Source organism: Anarhichas minor, unplaced genomic scaffold (genome assembly GCF_050575085.1).
Source record: "Anarhichas minor isolate MPS153535 unplaced genomic scaffold, ASM5057508v1 ptg000058l, whole genome shotgun sequence".
Classification (NCBI taxonomy): Eukaryota; Metazoa; Chordata; class Actinopteri; order Perciformes; family Anarhichadidae; genus Anarhichas; species Anarhichas minor.
In genome coordinates this window covers 11,801,091-11,826,514 of record NW_027466504.1, presented here as the reverse complement: position 1 = coordinate 11,826,514, position 25,424 = coordinate 11,801,091, and the positions used below count along the sequence as shown (strand labels likewise).

Below are 25,424 nucleotides of genomic sequence, written 5' to 3'. Positions count from 1 at the left end.
TCAATAGTTTGGCCCTTTGCTGTAAGGATCCCGCCTCATAATCCTACTGTAGCACATGGATGGATCACACACCCCAGGCTGACCAGGGATGCCAGGATTACCACTTTTACCCTCTGCTCCGTTTAGACCAGGGGGTCCTGGCCTACCTGTAGGACCTGGCTTACTGTACCCTTGGGGACCCATAGGACCTGTAGAGATAAAAGCCATGATCAGTTCAAAGGAACGGTCCACAGCGCTGAAAGGATTAAGTCTTTGTTTAACGAATCCCGGCAAATTAGCATCATGGCTTTGTGAATGATTTGTGAAACTGAATAACTAGCCACATGATTTACCAGGTGGCCCCTGGTCTCCAATGGTGGTCCGGCCAGGGATCCCCTTCTCACCCATGAAACCTGGTTCTCCTGCAAACACAAGTGTACCTGATTGAGCATCCTGCAAAACAGCTTTAATAACATACTGTAGACTTTGACGTTGGTTTTACCTTTCAGCCCATTAATACCAGGGTGCCCTGGCCGACCAGGGCGGCCCGGCTGTCCCCTGGATCCACCAAGTCCAGGAGGACCCCTGAGTCCCTGGAGCCCAGTTGGACCTGGAGGACCAGGAGATCCAGACCGGCTTTGACACGTGGTACAGCTACTCTGCTGGTTGCTCAGCAACAATAAATGCAGCTCAGCTAGGATGATTGACAGTACAATTATTTCAGATGTGTGGTGAAATAACAAAGAAACTCATCATCAGTCTGTAAAGATACTTACACTGAAGCATATCTCTGCAGATCTGCCGAATGTGACTGTCCGCCACTTGACTGGTCTGGAATAAAAATGATGGATCTTATAGATCTGTCCATTCCACTATGTTAGTCAATATCAGATCTATCATAGTAAAAAACAGTAACGTTAGCACAATGTGTAGCACATACAGGTCTTCCTTCAGGTCCAGGTGGGCCAGGTAGACCACTGTCCCCCTGCAGCCCTCTGGGGCCAGGTGGGCCTGACTGACCCGACTGTCCGGGCCTACCCATTTGTCCCTCTTGACCTCTCTGCCCCGCATCCCCTGCTGTTCCTTTCTGGCAAAAAATACCAACCCAGGGTTAACCATAGACACAACAATTCAGGTTGGATAGAGGTACAGTTATTAAAGCATTCAGTTTGGCATACCTCTCCGTTTAGTCCAATTGGACCAGTGGAGCCCTGTCAATGAAAGTCAGGATAAGTCTTTAAAAATAGGAAGCACATACCATCAACAAGGTTGCACAACCCTCAACGTTTGTTTTATTGTAATAACAGAAGATCTGCGTCTAGACTGGTATTAAAATGCTCAGAGACAGACAATCTTGTGGAATTTTAGAGTACGCCTTAGTCTTGGAAATATGAGGGTTTAATATGAATGAAAATGTGAAGCCAGACTCATGACCAATGAGTGGGTGTAAAGCGGTTGTAGCACCATCTATAGGCTAAATAGCATCAGATGTTGCAGTATCACTCTGATATGTGCCTATCATGTAGATTGAGACCATGCCTTCAAGAATTTGACATAGTCATAGTTAAAGGATCAGACTTACAGAGTCATACAAATAAATATATGATGTATAAAAATAAGTACCAAACATGGTTTGGATGAGAAGTTGTGCAAAAAATGTAAATATAAAATCCCTGTACACATAAGTGGGTATGGCCTATATGGATCAGACTTGTATTGCAACTATGATATGTTGCTAAACTTCATAGTTCAGGAGTTATGAATGAAGATTTAAAGGGCTTAACAAATGGCCACATGGAGGCGCTATCCTCATTTAAAACTATACAACAGTTTTTAGCGTTCCTGCTATCTAGCAGAGAAACAGACATGGACCATTCATGAGGGGAGTAGTTCATATATTAAGTTGCACAACAGTAAAATATCTTACAAAATATTTTGATTTGATGATTCGATTTTTTTATTTTAATTGTGCATTGTTTGCACTACTTGTGTCCATTTATTGAAAGTCTTCATCAAACAGCAAAGCTGATCAAAGAAACTCACGTGTTCCCCTTGCCGACCATGCTCTCCTTTTTCACCTTTCATTCCCTGTTGAGAAAATGACTATAGATCAACGTCACAAAAGCATCTGAAATCCTTTGTTTCAAGCACCGGTCGTTGCTGTACGTGCAGCATATAGTACTACCATAGAGAGTACTTCAGGTTAAAACATAACGTGATAGTGTGTTTTAAACGCGTCACATTACTCATTCGATTTAATTACATAAATATGAACACACTTCATTGTTGCATTCCAGAGTTTATTTTGCTGTCATGACATGAAATTGATCCAGTTAAGCATAATGGAGAAAACCATGATGGAAGTCAGTAGAACGCCAAATATCCAGTTATACTTCCAAAACACACATGATTGTTTTCCAAACCCATAATCAATCTTGAAGTTTATTTAAAGAGAATATATCCATCAACTAAAAGAGATACGCCTTACAACAATTACTGAATAAGTTCCACACTGATTTTAATAACACAGATCACTGGTAGTCATTTGATCCAATTTCTTTTGGACCAGTCTTAATACAGCACCCAATGATGATAAATTGCACTTACTTTTATTTAAAGCTTATAATGTCCTCTTAACCTCTCAATTTCAGTTATTATTTTAGATTAAAGTTACAGAGGTCAACATGATCCACTTGTGTCACTAGATAAGCGTTGATGACAGTGTAGGTTTTGTCTCCAATCTTACCATCTCTCCTCTTTCGGCGGGATTTCCTCTTTGTCCCTGACAAAAAAAAAAAATAAGACATGGATTATAACTTAATACGCTACATTTAGTGGGAGGGAAACAAACACAAGTACCAAATGGTTTACAGAAAAATCCCAGTGAAGACTTCTCATATCTGGCTTATAAATGTCCAAAAATAACGTGGTGATGACATGCTGAGAAAGACTACGTCAGTTCTTGCCTAAGCAAACTGATTGTGCTGTACGTTTTTTAAAACTTTTTTTTCAGGTATGGAAGTTAATTCATTCTTACAACTGGAATTTCAGGCGAACTAATGCACATTCATGTTATGTTCGACCAGGCTGGGTTAACATTTACCACTAAACAACTACAAATTATGAATTTTCAACCTGAAAAGAAAGGGGGAGAGACGGCAGCGTCACAACATTGGCAGAACAAAATGTAAGATACCTTGCTTCCCTTCAGGCCTGGCATGCCTGTGTGCCCCGGCTGACCTGCTCTCCCTGGTTCTCCTCCACTCCCCTTCAAAAGTATTCAGTTTAACACCAATCATTATACAGAGCAGTCTTTATTTACATACTCTAGGACATAAAACTTCCAAAAATGCTTTTTGACATTGTGGATAAAAACATGTTCAGACATGAAGCCACCTGGTTCATATTAGAATCTTTAAATTGAAACATACCGCAGGCCCTGGTGTTCCTTGTATACCCGGACTTCCACTTTCAGCTTTGTTCCCCTTGATTAAGAAATAAAACATGTCTTATGTTACAGAAAACAATGCAATAGCATCCAAACAGCATCATATCACTAACTGCTTGACTGCAGCTGGTATTTTTACTCCCTTATTATAATTCATTTTCATTGACTCGTGCAGAAGTTTTAGCATACTTTCACAAGGTTTTGGTGCAGCTAGACGTTTAATTATGTCCAATCGTTCTTTTCCAGTTGAACAGAGCCTTGGTAATTGCAGTCTGAAGGTCAGCCATAAAATCAAAAGTATTGCCTGCCTCTTCTTAAACTAGCTTTTCACTTGTGTGCCATTTACCAATACACACTGGCTTGTTAAAGGCAGATCAGCTAATGAAATGTGATTAGGAGACAGAGCGTCCAGACCAAACAAGCCAGGCTGCTTACATATCCACTAAAATTCCACTGACGAAAGCAGGAGGGCGAGACCATCCCTTAATTTAGCACCGCCGGTGTGGCCAAGAGATCGTTACTTGTGCTAAAGTGTATTTTAGAAAAACAGGGACCAAACAAAACATGCAATGCTGCTGACCTATGCAGCTCTGTATGTCTTTCAATCAACTCGTTGGTTAGAAAGCTTCAAAGATTTAACCTTTTACAAACTGATGACACTGTGCACACTGCATGACATAGAGCTTGGGAATGTTACGTCATATCAAGCCACTCTGAACCCATGTACTTGTTGGCAGCTGTTGCACCTTTTGTGCTTGGACTCGACTTGAATCACAACAAGGCTCGGCCTGCAGCTTGTCGGTTGCTAATGCCAGCTTGTGTGGATTGATCTGCAGTATTGACTTTTCTGGGTCACAGGTCGAGCCAGTGCACTCACATCCCCAGGGATGCAGCAGGGGATAAACTCACATTATATTTAGTGCACAGTCTATCCATTTTAAATACTTTATTAAATCTTTTTGATGACTGTCACTAAGACGAAAATCTGTTGTTATTTCTGCACTCTTCATCGTAGCTTTGCCTCACTGACATCATAGCTGTCTGAAGAAGCTCAAAAGGCATTACCTTGGGTCCAATAGATCCTTTTAAACCAGGTGCACCAGGTAAACCCATTTCACCCTGCGGGAGGGGGAAGAAATAGTTTTTGGAAACTCTTTAGATTCAATATTAACATAAACAAACAGTCTATAACAGCTGTTAACTTACAGATGGTCCAGTTGATCCTGTGAAGCCTCTGGATCCAGGCAAACCAGCTTCCCCCTTAAATCATGTCAGTCAAATGTGATCACAAAGAATGACACAAAAAACATTGATCAGTTTATTTTGCGCATACATTAGGAACAGGAGCTCACCTTTTGTCCATTCAGGCCTGCAATTCCTGGCAATCCAGGCATACCCTGGGAGCAAGGAAACACAGTATACTGTATTACAGATCAATATATTCAAGAATACCAAAAAAGAAGAAAAGAAACGTTTCTAATGGGTCTGTTGTCTGACATATTTTACTAAAACCGCATGTGTTCAAATGCAGTGTTTCTGAACTGATAATAAAACCAGCATGAATGACTACATGTCCCAGTTTACGTCCTTTCAAAGTGAAATAATTATTTCATTGTGTCAGCAACAGAAGTATCCAACTGCTCAATAAAAGGAACTGATTGAACTGACATGTTGCACCAAGAATGTTACAATCCACAGTTACGGCTGGCTAGTTGTACTAGAGAAACATGGTTTTGGGCTTTTTGAAGGAATATTTAATTTAATTTCCTTCTTCAAACAGACGCGGTCTGTGCAGCAGACAAGTGTACAATCTTTGGATGAATCCTATGTGCTACACTTGACTTGTTTTCCTTGCTGATAAATGCAATACTGTACTAAAGAAAGTAGTTGCTATTTGAATTGCACGTAGGAAAAAGAGGGAAAGTAGTTTCAAATTTACAAATAAATGGTTTTAATACATTGCAAGTTGATGTGGTTCAACACATGCAGCAAAACTACCCTGGAAAGCCCTCTTTAGTTTTTTGTTTTGCCGTTACCTTCCTGTGAGATAAATGCTTGCAGATGCTCAGTGTTTGCCTCAAACTGATGTTTAAGTAGCATATGTTCTTAATTAATGATGGATTTGACTGGCAGGCAGAGAGACAGAATACATAGTTAGAGCCACCCAGACACCCACACTCTACCTATAGGAGAAGAAATCCCCGTCTTCGGGGCCGACATTGAAGCGCTAACTGCATCGTGTTTTAACTTGAGGAAGTATGGTATTAATCCTGGCTCCTTGGATACATCGCTAACTCTATTGTTCTGGTGGGGGAAAATGGCTTACAGCCTTGTGGAGCAAATGACTCATCTTTTGTAGACTCATCACAAAGTTTTGGACAACACTTATAATCATGATCAGTGGGGTGGCTGCCCAATTGAAACACTTTCTTCCTAAAACAGATTTGCGAGAGCGCCACAGAATTCCCTCGCTGAGTTACTTTTACTGCCTTAGATTATAGCATGAGCCTGCAGGTTACATAACAGGGTTATCCTGGGATGAACTTCAGGGGAAATACCCCTAATTCACTGGCTGTCAGGGGTATTCTCTGTACTGCTGACAGTACGTTAACACACTCACAACAGTAAAACATGTGCATGCAAGTCTGAGTAATCCATAAAACCAGTACAGTATTTGCCTTTTGTTATCTTCTGTCATTATAATGTCATGTCAGCTACAACTTGTAGACTGCCACATAAATGAAGCTCCCCTTTTCTTTCCGTCCAAGCTGAACTCAATAAGAGATATATTTCATATTTCATTCATGCGTATTTTGCATAACATCCTCAACTGCTAAGAGTGCAAGTAAAGATGCGACAGCTCAAACAACCTACAAAATCCCAAACATGCACAATGAGTGATGTCTGTGTTTACAACTCACAGAATGGCCTTCCCTTCCATCAACACCAGGAATGCCACTGTCCCCGGCTTCTCCCTTTATACATCAGAGAAACAAAAGCATCATTAATCATTTAATCATTGCCGTGTCTTGATAGATTCCTATCTAAATGATGTGTACAAAAGTTGTCAAATGTGGTCTGGGAAAAGACAAGGGAGACACCAGCACCGTATGACTGCATTCCCATGGTTGCCAAACATAAACAAACCCTTTGGAGCAGCAATTCCTTTTAAAAATCGTCAGGTTTAGCCAACCCCATGCCTCTATTATTCTCCTAATCCCTGAATGAGCTTTGTAAGATACTATTTTGCACTGTCGAAACAAACAGACCTTTTGACCAGGTCTTCCGGGAAATCCAACATTTCCATTTCTCCCATTTAGGCCCTGAAACCAGAGTACAGGGTTTTTACAAAGGGTTATAATGGCACATAAGCTCTGATTTGATGATGAAATGTTTTATACATACTGGGTCTCCTGGATAACCTGGTGGCCCAGGAGGTCCCAAATTTCCATTTTCTCCCTGGAAACACCATGCCATCCAGTTAAGATTGATATATTTCTTGTGTAATTTTCAGCAGCCATTAGAATTGTCCGCATCCTTACCACTTGACCGGCTTTCCCCGGTAACCCTGCAATTCCTGTGGATCCTATTGAGCCCTGAGAAAAGACAATATATGTTAGGGCACTTCATAGACCCATTGAGACGTTTACATGGTCACAAATGTGCAGTGAGTAATTGAATTCAGCAACTAGTTAGACTGAAACTTAAAGTAGTGACGTTTTTCACTGCGCCATTCAAGCATTTAAAAAATTGCACAAAGAGCTATGACAAAGGGATTTGTGCCACAGACTGGAAGAGCTGCAGCCGGGGCAGTAAATGCACAATCATGGAAGCCAACTGGTATTGTTTGCGCGTTATTTGTCTTTATGCTGCTGTTTTTTGGGGGATTGTGTTGCAAATGCTAGGCAGTACCCCTTTGTGTGACGACATGGAGCATAGACATGGACAGCTGCTCGCAGTGTAAGCAATGACTGGTTTGCATCTCAGGTGTGCAGGGAAGTTGTGATAAGGAGCTTTCGCTCACTCCCCCAGCTGAGCTACGGGTTTCCTACTGCTCTGATTTCTGTCAAGATGAATGTAGTTACAGTGTTAATGAACTACAGGGATTGTTATCACAGGCTGGATGGCCACATAATTCGCAATAAAATGTCCCTTCAAAGGTGATTAATGACTGTGGTCATGAACAAGTATCGCAGACTGTGAATACACAATCATATCCAATTTTTTTGCCAAAGTATCTAATACTTCTTCCTCTTTTGTCCTTGAAGTATGTACTTCTGACTTAATTTAGCAGACATCTCATGTTTCCGTTCACTAGATCCTATGCCAGGAAAATGAAACTACACCCTTGGGTGGTCTTACAATATGGGAACAATTTGGAAAGGTAGATGTAAATGCGTTTACATCCATAGAACATCGTATACTCTACAAAATTAGGATTCCCTCTAACTTGAAGAGAAGCTTGAGAGGCTGGTTGAATACCTCTCGGTCTGCAGAGATTGTTCTGCGGTGCATGGAGCACATTTAGTTTCCCCAGAGTGCAACCATCTCTTGACCCAGACATAAAGTGTCTTTAGTTAACTAGACCAAAACTTGTGGATGTTTTCACTTGGCCTCTAGGAAAATTGATTTTAAGATGAATGCCAAATGGCTGGAGTTTGAATTGTGGAGGAGCCAAAGATATCTGAGCTCTTTAGTGTTTCTTAGAAAGAGGGATGCTTTATGTATTTGTAGCCACGGTAGCACTATGGCTCTATGATGACAATGTTGGTTGGTCAGTCCCAGTAAATTAATTACTAATTATTGTGTCATTCATACCCCGTTTGGTGAGACCGAGCTGGGTAAACATGTTAGCATTGCCATTGTGAGCATGTCATGTTGACGTTAGTATTTAGCTCAAAGCACCACTGTAACTTCAGAGAGAAAATATGTACACTCTCATCTACAGTACTGTAGTCTTTAAATCAAGATTGAAGACTTTTCTGTTTGCTGCTGCCTTTAATTGAACCATATTCAAGGATATTAATCAATTTCCTGCATTGCTGCGTCTTACACTGCTTTTTAGTGTTTTAATGACTGTTTTTAATGTTTCAATGAATGTTCTTAATTGTTTTGAAATGCCTTATGTTTTGGTGCTTTTAATGGTTTTATGTGAAGCACTTTGAATTACCTTGTTGTTGAAATGTGCGATACAAATAAACTTGCCTTGCCTGCTGTATATTTTCCAGTTTGTATAACCTATTCAAAACAGAGCTTTTCCAAACTCTTTAACATGTTTAGCAGCTGTCCTTCTTTGACATGTAAGAAGTGATGGAAATTCCCTAGCAGTGAACCCCCTCTAGATGCTCATCTCATCATTCAGGATGCCGAGGACCATTACACTAATTAGATGTCTAATTATGGGGTTTTAAAAGAGCACTTTCACAGACCAGTAAAAGCCATGATCCTTTCATCTTGTAAGCATTACTCGAAATAAGATTTTAAAAAGACGCAGTAAATCCAGATGTTCTTCAGCAGTGCAGTCCCCAGTTGTGCTCTCTCTATCTCTCTCTCTTTTTAGTGTGGCCAAAAATCAAAGTATTGCACTTATTAATCAAAGTGTGTTGAAGAAGACTGTCCAAAACACTAGACAGAACTTAATTTGATACATCCTGGACCTGTGAGTGAATCGCTAATATTGTGACAGATGGTACGGGAGGTTTCGCTCCAGGTGCAAACAGCTGAGACCATTTTTTAAATGACGTTAACGGCTTGAATTGTTTTCCATTTCAGCCACCTGGCAGTGACCCCCTGTGGTCACACTGATTACAAGGTAGGACGATATGACAGAGCTGATGCATTACCTCATTGATCCTCAAAATAATGCTAAACGCTAAATGTTCACTGCGATCAGACGAATAAAATAGTTCTGGATAAAGCTGTAGGACTGTCGAGCTTCTTCTACAGTCTGCTGTGACTGTGGTCGAGGCCTTTAAAGTACCCGTTGAGCACAAACTGCTGGATCATTTGCCTGCTTTTATCTGACAGACCCTTTGTATGGATTATTGCATCAATTTCTCACTTTATGTTTGGACTGCTTGTGGCAGCGAACACATTTCACCTCGCAGGTGCTTTCCCCCCGTGGCTCATATGCTTTTGTCTTCTACACATTGGTATAGATCATGACAGCTGCTGGGAACATGCAGCATCAACTGCACATATGTTTTCCAGGCTGAGCGACTGAACAGCGGGAGAGGCAGTTATCCAGCCTCTGGATAACTGCCTCTAGTCTGCCTCTAGTGTATTGATTTCTTAACATCTTGATACTTTGAATGGGCTTTGAGGCTCAGAGATTGTCTCCTTAGACTTGAATGTGAAAGGTGTTTAGCTGTCAGGTTTTATCTGATAAAGGAAGATTCATTCACATTTAGATTTTTTTCATATTTGTACTTGTGTAAAGGGTGGTGGGCACTGAAGCCAGGTTGGTCACACATAAGGTTTTACTTCTAACTATTCCTCTCTGTGGTCATATGATCTGTTCTTTTAGTCTTGGGTTTTCTCTCTTCATATCTTCCTTGCATCTCTGCCTCGGGTCTTACAGTAATTGGGAGGCTAAGGAGCAAGAAGGAGATGCAACTGAGGGGGACAAAAACACAAGGCAACAAGAGATACAAGACACTGGCTCACTAAAAACAGTGTGTTGTGCGTTGTTTGAGCTGTCGAAGGAAAGGCCAGAACAAAAGTCAGGAAATATGAACACATTTAAAAAGTCTCTGATGCCCGTCATGCTGACTCTGCAACATGCTCTTGTCAGACAGTTTAGACGTTGTATTTTTTTTTACTCTCCCAAGGGATCTGGCTTTATATTCATAACACATGGTTCCTAGAGTGATTGATGTGATGGTGTTCAAACGGTTCAGGTTAATGTCTCTAGCAGGGATTTCCTGTCAATCCTACATTTGATCTCATTAAAAGACGATTTACCTTGACAATTCAAAGTGTGTTTTGTTAATGTTTTTTTTTTCATAATTTTTACTCACTTCTTATGCTTAAATTTGATTAAAAAAAATTATGTTCACCAATATCTGGATAGAGTATTATCAAGTATTTAATAATTAACATCATCACCTTCTCTGCTGGTTTTCCAGGCGATCCTGGTAATCCAGGCGCACCTCTCTCACCCTGAAAGAACAGACTTGTGTTACAAAAAACTGTTCTTTGGTGGTCACAAATCAGTGCAACAGCATGGTAATGAAACCATTTTGGTCCCCATTTGTGCTTTTTGACCTTCCTACCAAAACACCAGGCCTCCCTTGCTCGCCTTTGTATCCAACTGACCCACGTGGACCCTGACGGGGGAAAAAAAGGAAACAGCTTTAAATTCTCTATTCTAGATGCTGATTTTAATGTTAAGGTAAATCAACTGAATTTGTCTTTACCTCTACTCCTGGTGGACCTGGCAGCCCTGGACTTGCTCTAATGCCAGGGATACCCTTATAATTAAAAAAAGATGAGAGGTACACACATTTGGTTAAACATTTGAACCCCCTCAACTGTGTGCATGATCTCTAAATGAGTCCAGGCTGCACGGTGAGTTTTTGATCATGTGGTAGAACATGTGGTTTACTTTTGGATGTTTTTCATCAGCCAAATCACGACTGTGCTGCCACCAGTGGTATAATCAGAGACGTTTTTCTATTTATCCATTAGAAAAATAAGTAAATAAGTATATTTACCACTGAAGCGGTTCTGACCACATCGAATTAACAAGCAGCAACTGTCATGACTTAATGGGTACATTAACTCAATTGCTTCTGGTCTTTTCTCAGATGCGGTTGTGGATGCTGCTGTGACAGTGTTGTTGGCAATTAAGATCTGTATATTTGTATATTGAACTATGTAGTACTCACAGGCTTACCATCAGCACCAGTAGGTCCAGGCTGACCAGGTTTGCCGGTGTTTCCTTGCTCTCCCTAAAGAAAGTGAAAAGAGCTGATTTAATGATGTGTTACTAAACAAGTTCTTTGTACGTCTTCATCCATCATGCAACCTCAAAGCAGCATAAATTAATCCATAGAGAGTAGGGAGTGTTGATTTAGTGCATCCTGCTGAGTTAGTTTATCGAATGTAAGATGTTCTTGGACACTGTGGGGTTATAAGGAACATCTGCAGCCTTCAATGGTCCCAGCATTTTGGATCTATTAGTAAATGTAGTAAAAGAATAGCTGTGATGTTATGAACCCAAACGTGCCTGAACCCATGTAGGTTTTATTAACAAAGAGTCTTGTTGCTACAGTAATAGCTCTCGCAGGTCTTATGACCAGGTTTATGACCTGGGCTGCTGTTATTTGGTTGATACCCCATGATCAATAAAAAGGGAAAATGTAGGTTTTTAATCCTTATTTTGGTCATTTTCTACTCTAACCAGTGTTTATCTTAAACAGTGGTCTGGTTAACAAGCCAACAGTACATTACAACAGGATCTTACAAGGCTAACCATACTGTAGCTTCCTCACAACGGCAAGCCGCAATTTGCCTAACAGGAGAAAAGGGGCTATTTGGTGCGTCCATAATTTGTAGTTTTCAGCAGCTAACTGTGTATTTAAGAGATTAAGGAACAAAAACCTCCCACACAGGACTGTTTCTGGCACAAAGGAAATCTGTGTTTACAGGCTGTAATGACTGTAGCTGGATTTGACCTATTGTTAAAGTGCAACCTTGTGTGCTTCTTGCTTATCCGACATCCGACATTCAGCACACAATCCCTCAAGGCTAATCTGCGAGTGCTCTGTAGAGAACAGAAGGGAGTTTATACATCAAACAAAATCGGTAATTATTCTTCTCTCATTTAATCTCAACGGAATACCGCTGTTTAAAGTAAATATTTAACCAACTGTCTGACCACTGAGGATGTGGTTGAGCTCTGTGTTGAACAAGGAACAGACTCTATTCTCTGATATCTCACAGCGTATATTTGCATTTATTTCTGCAGGCTAATTTGGCTGGTTTTCAGTGTGGCGGTATGTGCTGAATACAAAACAATAGAATAACACAAGAGAAAGAATGAAGGATAATAGAGAGAGGCAACGTTTTCTTTAAAAACTGACCTTTATTCCTGAAAGTCCAGGGGCTCCAGGAGGACAAACACAAGGTTCTGGAGTTGGTTCGGTGTAATCAGGACTGTTGGAGCACTGTAACAAACAAAGACTAGACATTGAGCGTAGATACAGAAGTATACATATTAGAGCATTTCCTTAGTCTTCTACGATCGTTAACTAATACATTTTTTGAGTTTTCGACTATTGGTTGGACATCTAGAAAATGAGCAATCGATCAATTCATGGTCTAATGTTTGTAAATGTCACGAATCCAATACGAAAACCTGAAAACTGAATACATTACATTTTAAGAAAAATAAAAAATGTCATCACAAAGCTGCTGTGTTCTAAATCTAATCTGTATTTGACTTTGAATAAGCAGGTCTTCCTGCTACACTTTAAACTGAATATCTTTCTGGTTTAAAATCAAATTATGTGATATTTTGCCAGAAAGGCATCTGATCCTTCGCGGTGGTATACTTGGCAAGCATTTGTAATTTTATGCTACTCTTTTGATATTATCATCCTCACATTAAAAACACTAATTTGGCACCGGCTTTGTGGTTATAGCAGTTTTAAAGCCAACACAACAATGGGCCACTGCATCACAAACACTGTTACAGCCAGCAGACAATAAAACTGTATCAAGTGCAACATGTTTGAAGCTGAGCCATGGGTCCTCCTCCAAGAAAGTGTTGGATGCATGAACAGATGTGACTTGAAATGAATATGCTGAGTTTACACTTTCACTACACAATACTACAGTACACTGAGCTGACGGGATATAAATCAAGACCTTTTTATATGCCATTCAGAATGAGGTGTGGAGTTAACTGATGGTGAAATAGTGTGTTTCAAAGCAGAAACAGATGTAGCTGAACAAGGTGAGAAGTGGGTGAGAAGAAGTTATCTTTGTTGCTTTTGGACTGAAATAAAAGTTCAGCCCCAAGCAGACTCTTGTACTTACAACTCCAGGTATTTCACACGCAGTCTCGCGGTTACTCTGCTCGGGGTCACAGTAAATGCGAAGTTTCTGGATTTCAAACTGAACAAGATTTAAAAAGAGAAGAAACTCTTGTTAAAAACACAGCCTCCACTGTTGGAGCCTCCAAACAAGCAAACAAAACATACACGGGGATACTTTTGCAACGTTTAGTTCGGTTTTATCAGTGCTGTGCCACTAATGAATTGAAATTGCTATTGTACAACTGTTAAATTGCCCTCACTCGGCATTACGCAGCTACATGTTGCCAGACCTCCCTCAGGGTTGGAAGAGTTCTGCAGCACCGTTACACTATTCTTCCATTATTTGGTATTTTGTTGATGTTGGTGGTAAAATGGCGCCAGAATGTCCCATAGACTGTTTCCCTCCAGTTACCATGTGAGCAGAGAGATGATCCCGACATATGATTTATATTATGTTCAGCTTCATGAAAACATTACTATGAGCTGGCAGTACAAATCAATGTCAAACAAATCAGTTTGCATTTTGTTGACGATAATGACTTTTCGTAGCCTATTTAGGTTTAAACACAATAAGAATATCTGGTGTGGTCTGTTGGTTCACGCTAATTTAAAGTTGTTTAAAATTGCATTGTGGTACTTTTAGAGGTCCTATTACAAAATCTGTTTCCAATTACAAGTGTGTTTATCCAGACATGACACTCACAAAAGTGCATTGACTCTGTTAAATGGCTTAAAACTACATGATCCCTGTAACAATGGATCAGTACACACAATTACATTCACTGCCAAGCTGCGGCTTAATATCATAACTATAATGAAGTAAAAGTCATGAATGATTTATGTTCTTCCCTTCTTTCTTTTCTGCACAGATTTTCTGCACAGACTCTCTTCTATTCATCATCATGGTAAAAAGTATTTTTGTGTGATTAAATTATATTTATGTCATATTTTGCTTATATTATGATCTACAGCAAGTTGTACTAAGGATTTTAGTATAATACAATGTCTGCATTATTTACATTATTTTAAGTATCTAATTTCATTCACCATCATTGTGGCCACAAATGCATCAATGACAAACACGCCTTATTGCTCACATATGTCTGAGGTATTTTATATTGTCCAATTTCTGCTATTGTTTCATAATAAAAAAGTGTAACATCATATTAACAATTAGAATAAAAGGATGTATTGTGCAAAACACAGTTATTATTCTTTTCCATATCGTTATCGTTACATTAACATGATGCACTATATAGCCTTCTGTAGAGCAAATTACAACACAGGATAATTATGATTTATTGCAAATGCTTTGGCACGAAATGTAGCAATTGAGACAAATAAAACAAAGATTAATAAGAGCTAGTGGACAAAAAGGCTAATTTTTGCCAATGATTTATTATCCACAGAGTTGAGCATGTCTCTCAGGAGACAGCAATAAACTGTGTGATGCTGTTTAAAACATATATCAGCGCTGAGTTTGCTCAACAACTCATTAAACAAATGGTTCCCTCTTTCTAGAGACAAGTTGCCGTACTTATGAATTATTTTTCTGGGAACCAAACGTGTATTTTGTGAAAATTGGGTTCTTGATGTCAATAAACTTACTGGCACTGTTGTTTCCTTTCGGACATATTTTCCAACTTGGGTTTTTCCGTTGATGAAAATGCCAACAGGGGGCTCCAAGGGTCGGGTTTCAATCTCCAGGTCATCGACATAAAGAGTAACATCCTCCTCGGTGACCAGCAGCCGCAGCTGGTGCCATTTCTCATCAAACAGCTTCTGTTGTCATAGAAAACCAACAGGAAAAACATGGTTAATATTATGGTATGTGCTTGGATGTGTGCTGATGAAGACATTCAAAAAAAAACAATCTGCCCCCTGCAGGAAGTGTTTACATTGCTGTAATTGTTGTTCATAGCAGAAAGCAAAGGAACTTAGTTACTCATTGGGGCATTTTGATGTGTTAAGACCCGGACAATACAAATTAGTCATGGTTAAGAAGAATTCATTCAAATGATTGTGGCATTTTAAACCTTTCTCGAGCTCAGACTCATTTGGTAATATTATGAATGCACATTGTGATTGTGAAGATTAATATCTCGGAAACACAACACACAGTTTCCAAATCAAGACTGTTTGTTTTTGCAGTTTCTGAACAAATTGCAATTGAGATAATCGTCTGTCTATCTATAGTAAAGAGTTCAATTATATGTGCTACTTCTTCAAAGGCAAGTTTTTAATCTGTTTATCATAGAGATGTCCATTAGCCTTTGTAAAGGTTGAATAGGCTACCAATGCTCTAAAGGCTCATACCCAGCTGTCTGGATATGTGAATAGGAGGATTAGGATTGATTGGTTACATAACAGGTATTATGTGTGACTAAAAGGAAGTGCCTAAACCTTTGGGGGTGCATCGATTAAAACAGTTTGTTGATACAATGAAGAGAATACCCTTTGAACACCATTGATTACCTGTATGAGTGTGCTTTCTCTTGGACAAGTTACAAGCATTTATATTCTGAATTTATAGCATAAATGAATCAATCAGACCCTTAGAGAGGTAATCCAGCAATTTAACTTTGCAACTACATAAAGATGGGAGACTCACAAGAGACAGGTTAAATTAAGAATGGTCGAAATCGACGCGACAAAGGCCAAAATATCCTACTTTTTAATTTCTAGTGAAAAAGGATGGATAGTACATTTGCCATAATGCAACTTAGTGTGTCTCTTTGTGTGACCATCTATGTTTCGTAAACACCCACATCGTAGTTTTCTCAGGCTTGAAAAAGCTCCTACACAGCCGAAGAAGACTAAATACAACTGTGTAGCTTAATACTCTCTTTGAAAAGTGTACTGATCGTAATGTGTAAACTCAGTGGAGGGCCCTTCTAAGATTGTTTCAACGAAATAAAACACACTGTTAACGTACCCTTGCTGTTTGCTGTGCAAATGTAACCGTTTGAGTTCCACTAGATGCCTCACTGGTTGTGGTGAACTTGACGGTGCTCTCCACTCCATTTAGAGTGACCGCCATCTGAGGTTTCCCATCACGCGTCTGTATTCTCCACACGTCCCACTCCTCTATCACCACTGATCCTTTATACCTCAGCGTGGCCACAAAAACATATGACGGAGGCAGGCCATCAGGAAAAAGGGTCCTGGATGACCAAATATACAAGTCAGTCAAGTTGTGAACACACTGGTGAAGATGAAGAAAGAATAAAAGCAAGGCGATTACCGGGTAGCTTCACTCAAGTCGACACGAGATGTCACCTCATAGGCCTTAGTGCCGTAATATGTCCCTTGTATCTTCTTTGCTTTTTTAGCCAAATTTAAATGTAACAGAATATCAAAACCCTTCTCATCGCGGGAATCTATGGGAATTCTTGCTGGACAAACAGTCTCTGCAACAGACAAACACAGTTAATTGGAAAGATAAACAAACATAGGTACAAGTGGAGAACAATGGAGGGACGGACAAATGGATTAGGTGAAGAGATGACACTCAAGCAATATTTGACCTCATAGTATTTTAGCGGAACAACACTTTCAGCTCCAGACACTGATCAGCAGTTGCTTACCTTCACAGAGTTTCTGTCGTATGACCTGTATGATCCTGGAAATGCCTTTGTAGTCCTCAACAGAGAAGACATACGTTGAAAATGGCTTGTTTGCAATGTCTTGCAACTGGGACACTTCTGTCTCTGGCCCAACACCGATTGCAAACAGAATTATTCCTTTTTTCCGTGCTGCCTCGGCCGCTTTCAAAACATCATCTTGAGACTTCCCGTCTGTGAGGACAACAGCAATTCTGGAAATGCCTGACGGGCCGCGCTCGGACAGGCCAAACAGTTTGTCTGTTGCAAACTCAATGGCTGTCCCTGTGTTAGTGTTTCCCCCCATGTACTCAATGGACTCCATCGCTTTGATGAGGTCTTTGGTAGAGAAATGCTTCCCCAGAGGTATTTCTAAAACGGGTTCACTGCTGTATTGGACGACTCCAGCCTGGGTAAACTTCTGTCCAATGTTGAAGCTTGTTGTTATGTTGACAAGCCAACGCTTTACTATTTCAAAATTGACATCTTCAACACTCCACGAGCCGTCTAGAATAAAGACCAAATCACATGGTGCGGTCCTACAACCTGAAGCAGACAGGAAATAAACAGTCAGCAGTTTAAAATGATGTTTGATTAAAAACATTAAAATCTAGTTTGGTGGAATACTTGAAGTAAAATGCATTTACAGTACATGAAATCACCTTTGCCAGTTTTTAATGTGTGGACAACAAGCATAACAAAGTGTGAGACAATGAAGACAGAAGCATTCTTACTTCTTATGTCTTCATCTTGAGCTGCACTAAACAAATGGAGAAGCATGAAGCACAGGCATCTTAAGACACAATGCATGGATGTTGCTTTGTAACCCATTATGCAGCTGTACCAAGTTCCAATTGTGCACCTACAGGGAAAAGGGAAAAGGAAAAACATGCTTTGTATTGCAGAGAAAAAGAAAAAGGACAATGCAAGCATTTGAGACGGTTAATTCCTCAGACGTTTTTTCCATTATTGAGATGTTTGGCTGCCATTTATTCTGGCCCATCCCCTCTCCATAGACTTCAATCACAAAACTATCCCACTCATTGTATTAATTATGAATTTATTCTCAAACAATAAATTATTCAAGCATTGTATATACATACAAAAAAGCCGCATTTGTGCATTGAGGTAAAGTTGACCCTAAATGTTATATGAAAGTGATCTGATTAAGCTTTGTATGAATGTGTATGACTCAAGCATGACAGCAGGAAGTCCATGCATACATTCACACTGTAATCATTTGTTTCATTTTCAAACATTTTGCATATTAATTAATTTGATCGTTGCTAGTTATTTTTGGTTAGGTTTTGTGACTCAACAGTTTTATTTTACAGCAGGACAGGTTATGATTTCGATTTTTCATCAACTGAGCTGTGCATTTTGTAGAAGCCTGGCTGTCTCCAGGATAGGCATTAGTACAGAGGAGTGTGCACATATAAGCTGCCTTGGTGCAAACAATACTGTCTGCATATTGCACTTAGGTCAAGGCACAAGTGAAGCACAGATAAGCACGGTAATTCAAATCTTATTACGAAAGGTAGGGTAAAAAAAACTGAAAGTAGAAGAAACGGCAGCTAAATGTCAAAATAATGGACAACAACACTAAACAATTAATCTAAGACAGAAAAAAATCATTTAAATACTTATGGTTTAATCAGACAAGATCTTAAAACTGCATTGTTTGATTTTTCGGCCACTTGAGGCAGTGCAACAACATTGACATATCATCACCTTATGAAGTTGATATGGCGAATGTACATTCATATGAAGTCAGTACTATTCCCTTAGGGGGTGTTAGTCCAATATTGTTAGCTCTGTTTTTGGTCTCTAGCGCCAGGGAAAGATATCTTGCTCTTTAGCTGCTAAGTGCTCCACTATGTTCACCAACTAGAGGCTAACTTCTGCTGTTTGGTGCTGAGCAGGTAGAGCGCAGTGGGTTTGTCAGAGTTAATGCTGAAATCAGCTGCAGGCAGTTGTCACTGGCGCCATCAAGTGCAAATTCAGCACTCAGCCCATGTTTGCTTTTTCGTAAGTGATATTCACTTACTACCTCCCACTGCTGCCACAGACTCTGCTGTGCTTCCCACAAATCTCTAATTCACTTACTTGAACCACAAAGTTATACTCTTGAGCTCTGCATCCAACCTCCATGCGGCACGCTTCATCTTTCCAGTCCTGCTGCACAGCCACAGTACACCTAAGCATTTTCCTTTCAAGCCTCATCCACCACATCCTTACATGGCACTGCCAGCTTTACTAAATAAACAATTTACTGAACTTCTGACCACAACTGCCCTTAAACCAGTGCTCACTGTTTCCTGTGGGATTATCGGCTGTTTCCTCAAATCTGCTGCCATTTGCCAGTCTCTGCCCACCCTTGGCCAGAATACTGTACAACACGACTGCCCAGAAAAGCTTCACTCCTACACTTTACCTCCCTAATGGATAACACCATAATACCTTCCTTCAGCAGATGAAGACATTTCAACCAGTTACCATCACCTGCTGCTAAAATACTTATTATTTTAATACAATTTGGGAACATGTTAGTGAAACAATTTGTACATTATTATGATAAATCTCTTTCGGTTTGCTTCAATACCTTTCAACTCCCTCCAGCTCTTCTTCTATATTCCTAATTTATCCACTCCCTTGTGCCGATGTTTTGCCCTACAACCATTCTGTACCTGACTGATTCACTCAACCAGTAATGATTTTGCTGATGTGCCCAGCCCTTAAGGCTCCTCACTCTACACCTGCACAGCAACATGCTTGCTGTGTGGCTGAGTGCTGACTGTTGAAATGCTTGTCCAGGAACTCAAAAAAAAATCGTGTCAAAACATAGCAGCTGATGTCCCGATATAACCTTGATGTTATGTGACTGTCAGATAAATGATGGTGTTCTCAGGCCCCTCAAGTAAAATATCTACATATGGCATCTGATCTATTTATCAAGCGTGTATCTATACATGTGAGGTTTTCCTGCTCTGCACTGCTCTCATACAGCAGTGACAGCTTTGCCGATCCGACCAACAGCGTCGTAGCAGAAGCTTATCACCCACCCATCGGTTCCCCCTCAGGTAAACATTGTTAGGTCTGTCAGCACTATAGCACCGTTAGCCATCTAGCTGTAAGACACCGGCTCTCCATTGATATATTCAGAGCCGTTTAGAGCTGACTGGAAATGCTCCCAATCTCGGATCATGCACCTTTAAGGTTAGGGACATTTTTGGTTGTGGATTTTTAGTGGAAATTGCTAAATTTTGCATTGATATCCATGTTGTCCCAATTCATATATGACTTTGGTGATCCCCTTACTTTTCATCTAGCGCTGTCATCAGGTTAACATTTCTATTTGGTTCATGAACAAATACCTGCAAAACTAACAACATCCTCAGCTTTTCTTTTTATTTAATGATTGCAGTAAACTAAGATGGTGAACATGCTTTAAATTATACCTGCTGAACAGCGTGTTGACATTGTGAGTATGTTAGCATGCTGACATTTACATTTAACTCAAAGCTAGCATGGCAGTAAACTCTCTACAACCACAAGAGGGCCATTTTAAGCCATTTCAACAAATTGCCCAATCTGTTATGTTTCTGACGATAATAGTCTTGGATATGCCTTGGCACTCAAATATTGAACACAAATCCCACTCAAATTTTAATGAAGCAATGTCAAGCAAAGTGCAACATGTGACAAATTGCAAACTTTGTGGAGTATAATAATGGTTATGTTCATGCTCATGGAATTAGAGATGAACTGAGATATGAGGAACCAGGTAAAACAATAAAAGTTGGTGTTTACATTGTGCATGTGAGCAGAGGGTAGACAGGGTTTATCCTGTGTTGTTTCTGTGTTCAATTATCTTCTACATTTTTCAGCATGTGAAAGAAAGAAACTGCTGATATCCTAAAAGGAGGGAGTTGCAAATGAAGACCAGATATGCTGCGTACAGTAGAAGAAGCAGGACTGGTGGAAGGAACTTGATAGGAAGGAACTGACCATTGTCCTTATATAGCTATATCTGATTGTGAGGGTCAACAAAACAGTGGCTAGGACATGACCCCTTGGCCTCCCAAAAGCTTTTATTCCTGCGCAGCCAAAGAGGGGTCACACTCTTTAACATGACTGAATTTTTCCACCGTGTAAACTCAGGGTTGAAGTAACACAGTTGAAGGAGGCGTTTAGCTGCCATAGTTCTCTGCAAGCCGTTTTCTTCAGAATTTTTCCCCGCTAGAGAGCTGGAGGAGGTTGTTGGAAAACCCCTCATTGGCTCCAGTCAGGATGACTTTCCCCTCGACTGACTTTCCCCAAACGAAGTGTTTCTACACCTCTGCTCGAGCCACATGGAATTGATTTACACCATCGGACAGTGAAATTCCGACTGTGGACTTTGACTAAACACATGTAATTTAGTTACGATGAAGGGAAACAACCTTCCGTCCAGGAATAAAGACGCAACATTACGCATGCTATGCTATAATGCTTAATGCATGCATAATGTAGTAGAATAAACAGGTGCACTAGTGTTGCAGGTTAGTACCAGACTCCACTGATCTCTGACGTTATTGGGGCAGCACAAATACTTTGTAGCTCAAGGTTTTGGTGTTTGAATGGCAGAACTGTAACTCTGTGAATGTAACCACCACATGGCATTGATTCTAGGTTCAGCCAGTTGTTTTGTTGCAATACTTTTCAATCTCAATAAGATTCATGTGAGACGTATCCACAGTTTAGTTCCAGCTGGAAATGTCATTCAGGAAGCTGCTGAACAAATGACTTCTCCCAATACACTAACATGTCACTTGTTTTCACATTTCCCTTTCAAGGTGGGTTTCATATGTGTGAGTCATCACACATATGTTAAAAACTGTACCACAGATTTTGTGCTTAACAAGTTATACTTCCCTTCAAAATTTACATTTTGACATGTAGCAGGAAATCATAACAATGTGTTTGAATTATGAAGCTCCGAGAGGAAAAAATAGATCCGTTCTATTTGTTTTGTACCTTAAGTAACACATCTGCATGCTTTAACTCCCCTTGACTTGCTGAAGTTATACTTATCTGCTGCAAATTTCATTCCAGAAACAACAACTGCTGGTCTTGCTGAACAGTTGCCAAGATCAGGGGGATTTATTCCTGCCAACTTCTTCAAGCAGCAAGGAAAAGCCAAGCCCTATCCGTAGAAATCTGTTTTTGACTAATCCAAAGCTTAAATAATGTCTTGTAGAACCTCTGCTCATATAGTTCTTATCGCTGCCCACTCTCAAAAGCTTTTGTTATTTGTGTATATGCTGTTCTCACATCTGTAAAAAAAAAACTATGAGTACAATACATGCAATACAGTGGTGCACTGTGCAGGAGGCTTGCACAGATTCAAGAAATATGAAAGAAATTTTTTTTACGAGAAGTACAATGGCCAGGAAAGAAATCTTGAGCGGATTCCATTCATTCTTTGCATGACAGTAGCACAAACAAGGGACTGATAACTGGACTTAATGTCTTCAATGTGCAACTGCGGCAGCACAGAGTCAAGGACGCTAAAGTAAAAGTTGACACTGTGCAAAAATTGTTACTTGAAAAATATATTAAATACACTAAAATCAGCCCAAAAAAAATCACTTTAATGATCAAAAACTGCCTTCATAGATTCTAATACTCTGAATGTAAATGTCTATTGATAAAGTAAATATGACATTTACATCGTCATGCATAAAAACACACCCAAAACCTCTAACTGCAAATGAGACATTTTTTTAAAATTCTGAAATACAATAAGTTACCAAACAAAAAGACAGAAAGTAAGCAAAAGGTTACCGGTAAGCGTCCAAGCCCTTGTGTGAGTTCCTGTTAATCCTCTCATTGAGAGCCAGTGATCAACACTGTTCACAGCCCTGGGTTTACAGAAACTGAATTTAGGGAGAAGTGCGCACATGTTTCTCTACTGAATGAAAGCCTGCCCTTTCCAGCAGCTCTCTGTCCCCCCCCCCACCCTCGCTCCAGACTTTTACTGGCCTACAGCCACCCTCAATTACCATGGGTGGAAAGAGAAGCAGATAAGGAGAGCATGCAATAGTGAAGCAGACAGCCCATCTCTGACAGTCCAAAAGGAAAATAATAGTAATGAGCACTGCCTCCTTCCAAGTGTTAAGGGTTTGGATCGTGTCTGGGTTGCTAGGGGCATAACCAGAGAACATGGAGTTTTCTGGATGCAGAACAAGCACCGGATCAGCCAACAAACGTTAGTATACTGAGACACAAATACTGTACTGCTCATGGTACCTTCAGCAGGTCCTCAAGTGCTCAGCAATGTATCACACTACTCCTTTTTAAATTCCACTTCATCACCCAAATGGACAGCAGATTATGTTCTTACAAGTCAGCAATGAACAAGGTGTGAAAAGCTACTGCAGTGCTGTTTCTGCACGAACAGCTGGAAGTTGTTAGAAATGCAGAACTGAAACTGCTATCAGTAGAGCAGGCAGATCTCAGTTGAATCCACTCTAACAAGTTGTATCATGTTTGTGCTCCGTGACAGCCTGCTCTGCATCAACAAAGAGCAGCCTCGGTGTTTGCAGGCTCTCTTTGTTGTTCACTACAGTGCAGTACAGGAGAGTATATAAGATTGATTTTCTCAATATTTTAAAGTCATTTTCAAAAGTGAAAAAGCAACTCATTTTGACAAGTCACGGCATTGGCAGTTTTGGGACGTTGCTTGCTCCTGTCACAGTCCTGCACCTCTATGGAAACAGCACGAGCATGGCTACAAGAAGAGAGAACTCAAAACTGTCTTTTGTGCCGTATAACAAAGTTACCATGCAATAAATCATAAAAAAAAGGAAAAAATGCAAGTTGAATTTCTTTGATAATTCAACAAATGAACAATTAAATCTTTATCCAACATTTGGGTACGTGTCCACAAGTCTTACCAATGTTGGGGGGTAAAAAGAGGCTCTGCATGCTATACATATTGAGCTATTAACATTTTTACAACATCTACTTGCAGCCTCTCCTGTCCTCTCATCACTGTGCTCTGCAGCATGCAGTTCTGTCGAAGATTCACGGAATTATTGTTACGTGACTGTTGGTCTCAGCCGAGTCAATCATGGCTTCAAGGACCGTCAGAAAGATGAAAATCTGATGGTAGTGACGGTCATTACAGCTTCTGGCTATGATAAACAGTGTAGTTTTGAGATTGTTCAAAGAAAACGTGATTTTCTATCCCGCTGGTGGATCTTGAGGTTCAGAGGGTTGAGTCAGATGAATTAGAATAAATAACCTTTTCAATACATTCATTATAATATTTAAAATACAGTTCAATCAATACAAATTTAGTTCTTTATGTGAAATTTTCATTATGGTTATGGGTGCAAAGTATTTACTCACGTTCTATACTTAAATATGATTTTAATATTATGCCACTCTGTACTTAGACTGTACTATACTAGCTTTCACAAATATTTTACTTTTTACTGATGGTTTTATCTGACAGCTATAGTACAACTAATAATTACTTTACTATGATTTTACATACAATACATATGGTCATCTTATAAAGTCACCAATTGTTTTAACATGCTTCTCATGTGTTAATAATGATAATCCATACTTTAAAATACTATATATAACAATATAACACATCTGAAGAGGGCCTTTCTCCATAAAAATAACTTTTGCTTTTGACAGGACTTAAAGTGTTTTAAAATTGGTTATTGCTTCCTTCACCTTGAGGGAACGTTTTTCTTCTCCTACTGCTGACACGGTCAATGAAAATCATCAAACAATGATGTGTTAAAAGCTCCCCTGACAGGAAGTGCTAAAGATGTCTTCAGACGTCATCTCATGCTGATTGAGCAGCAATGGTGTCGGCGTGACGGCCTCGTTGACCCTGAGCCTCAGCACACTCTGCTGGATCACAGAGGCAAATACTGAGTTGGTGTTTGGAGCCTGGGAGTGGCCACCCTGCTGGTAAGAGTGGACTTTCCAATGCTGACTAATCTTCTGTCTCCATGTACCAGTCTCTGGTTTGTAACCAACATGAAGGAAACACAGAAAATCCCTGTGCTTATTTTCCTACAATACGTCACTGAGTTGTCTTCTGAGACCGACACATTGATCAATATGAATGTGGACTGTGTTCATAACTGGAAATGTGGCAATGATTGCATTTAGCAGTGAGCTAATCAAGATTGCATGGTAAATATGTTAGCTAATAAGGCCCATGCTAGGAGAACAGGACACTGTTTGTATTGCACCCTTTTAAATTGAAGAAAAAAAGCAGCAAATCTGCTGTAATTGAAATAAATTGCCAAAGCATGATTGAGTAAATTAAACACATGTAAA

The 25,424-nt window shown here is 39.9% G+C and overlaps 1 protein-coding gene across 1 annotated transcript; it reads right to left on the bottom strand.

Moving 5' to 3' along the window:
• col21a1 (collagen, type XXI, alpha 1) lies at nt 1-17,903 on the bottom strand. Its single transcript, XM_076077233.1, has 28 exons — nt 17,807-17,903; nt 17,058-17,618; nt 16,715-16,880; nt 16,406-16,634; nt 15,079-15,252; nt 13,472-13,549; nt 12,514-12,597; nt 11,317-11,379; nt 10,846-10,899; nt 10,702-10,755; nt 10,535-10,588; nt 6,970-7,023; nt 6,833-6,886; nt 6,697-6,750; nt 6,349-6,402; nt 4,780-4,824; nt 4,634-4,687; nt 4,493-4,546; nt 3,411-3,464; nt 3,176-3,247; nt 2,726-2,761; nt 2,023-2,067; nt 1,158-1,190; nt 920-1,066; nt 756-810; nt 482-673; nt 324-401; nt 1-188 (listed from the first exon to the last, which is right to left on the bottom strand). The coding sequence occupies exons 1-28, from the start codon at nt 17,901-17,903 to the stop codon at nt 1-3; spliced, it is 2,883 nt and encodes a 960-aa protein (XP_075933348.1).
• Between the last annotated feature and the right edge of the window lie 7,521 nt (nt 17,904-25,424).

Excerpts from the sequence above, each read along its gene's own strand:
- col21a1 (XM_076077233.1), bottom strand. The coding sequence starts at position 17,903 with ATGGGTTACAAAGCAACATCCATGCATTGTGTCTTAAGATGCCTGTGC. Across the intron at positions 16,635-16,714 it reads GACTTGAGTGAAGCTACCCG|GACCCTTTTTCCTGATGGCC; the intron begins GTAATCGCCTTG and ends TTGGTCATCCAG. Across the intron at positions 7,024-10,534 it reads CTGGAAAACCAGCAGAGAAG|GGCTCAATAGGATCCACAGG; the intron begins GTGATGATGTTA and ends GTCTTTTCTCAG.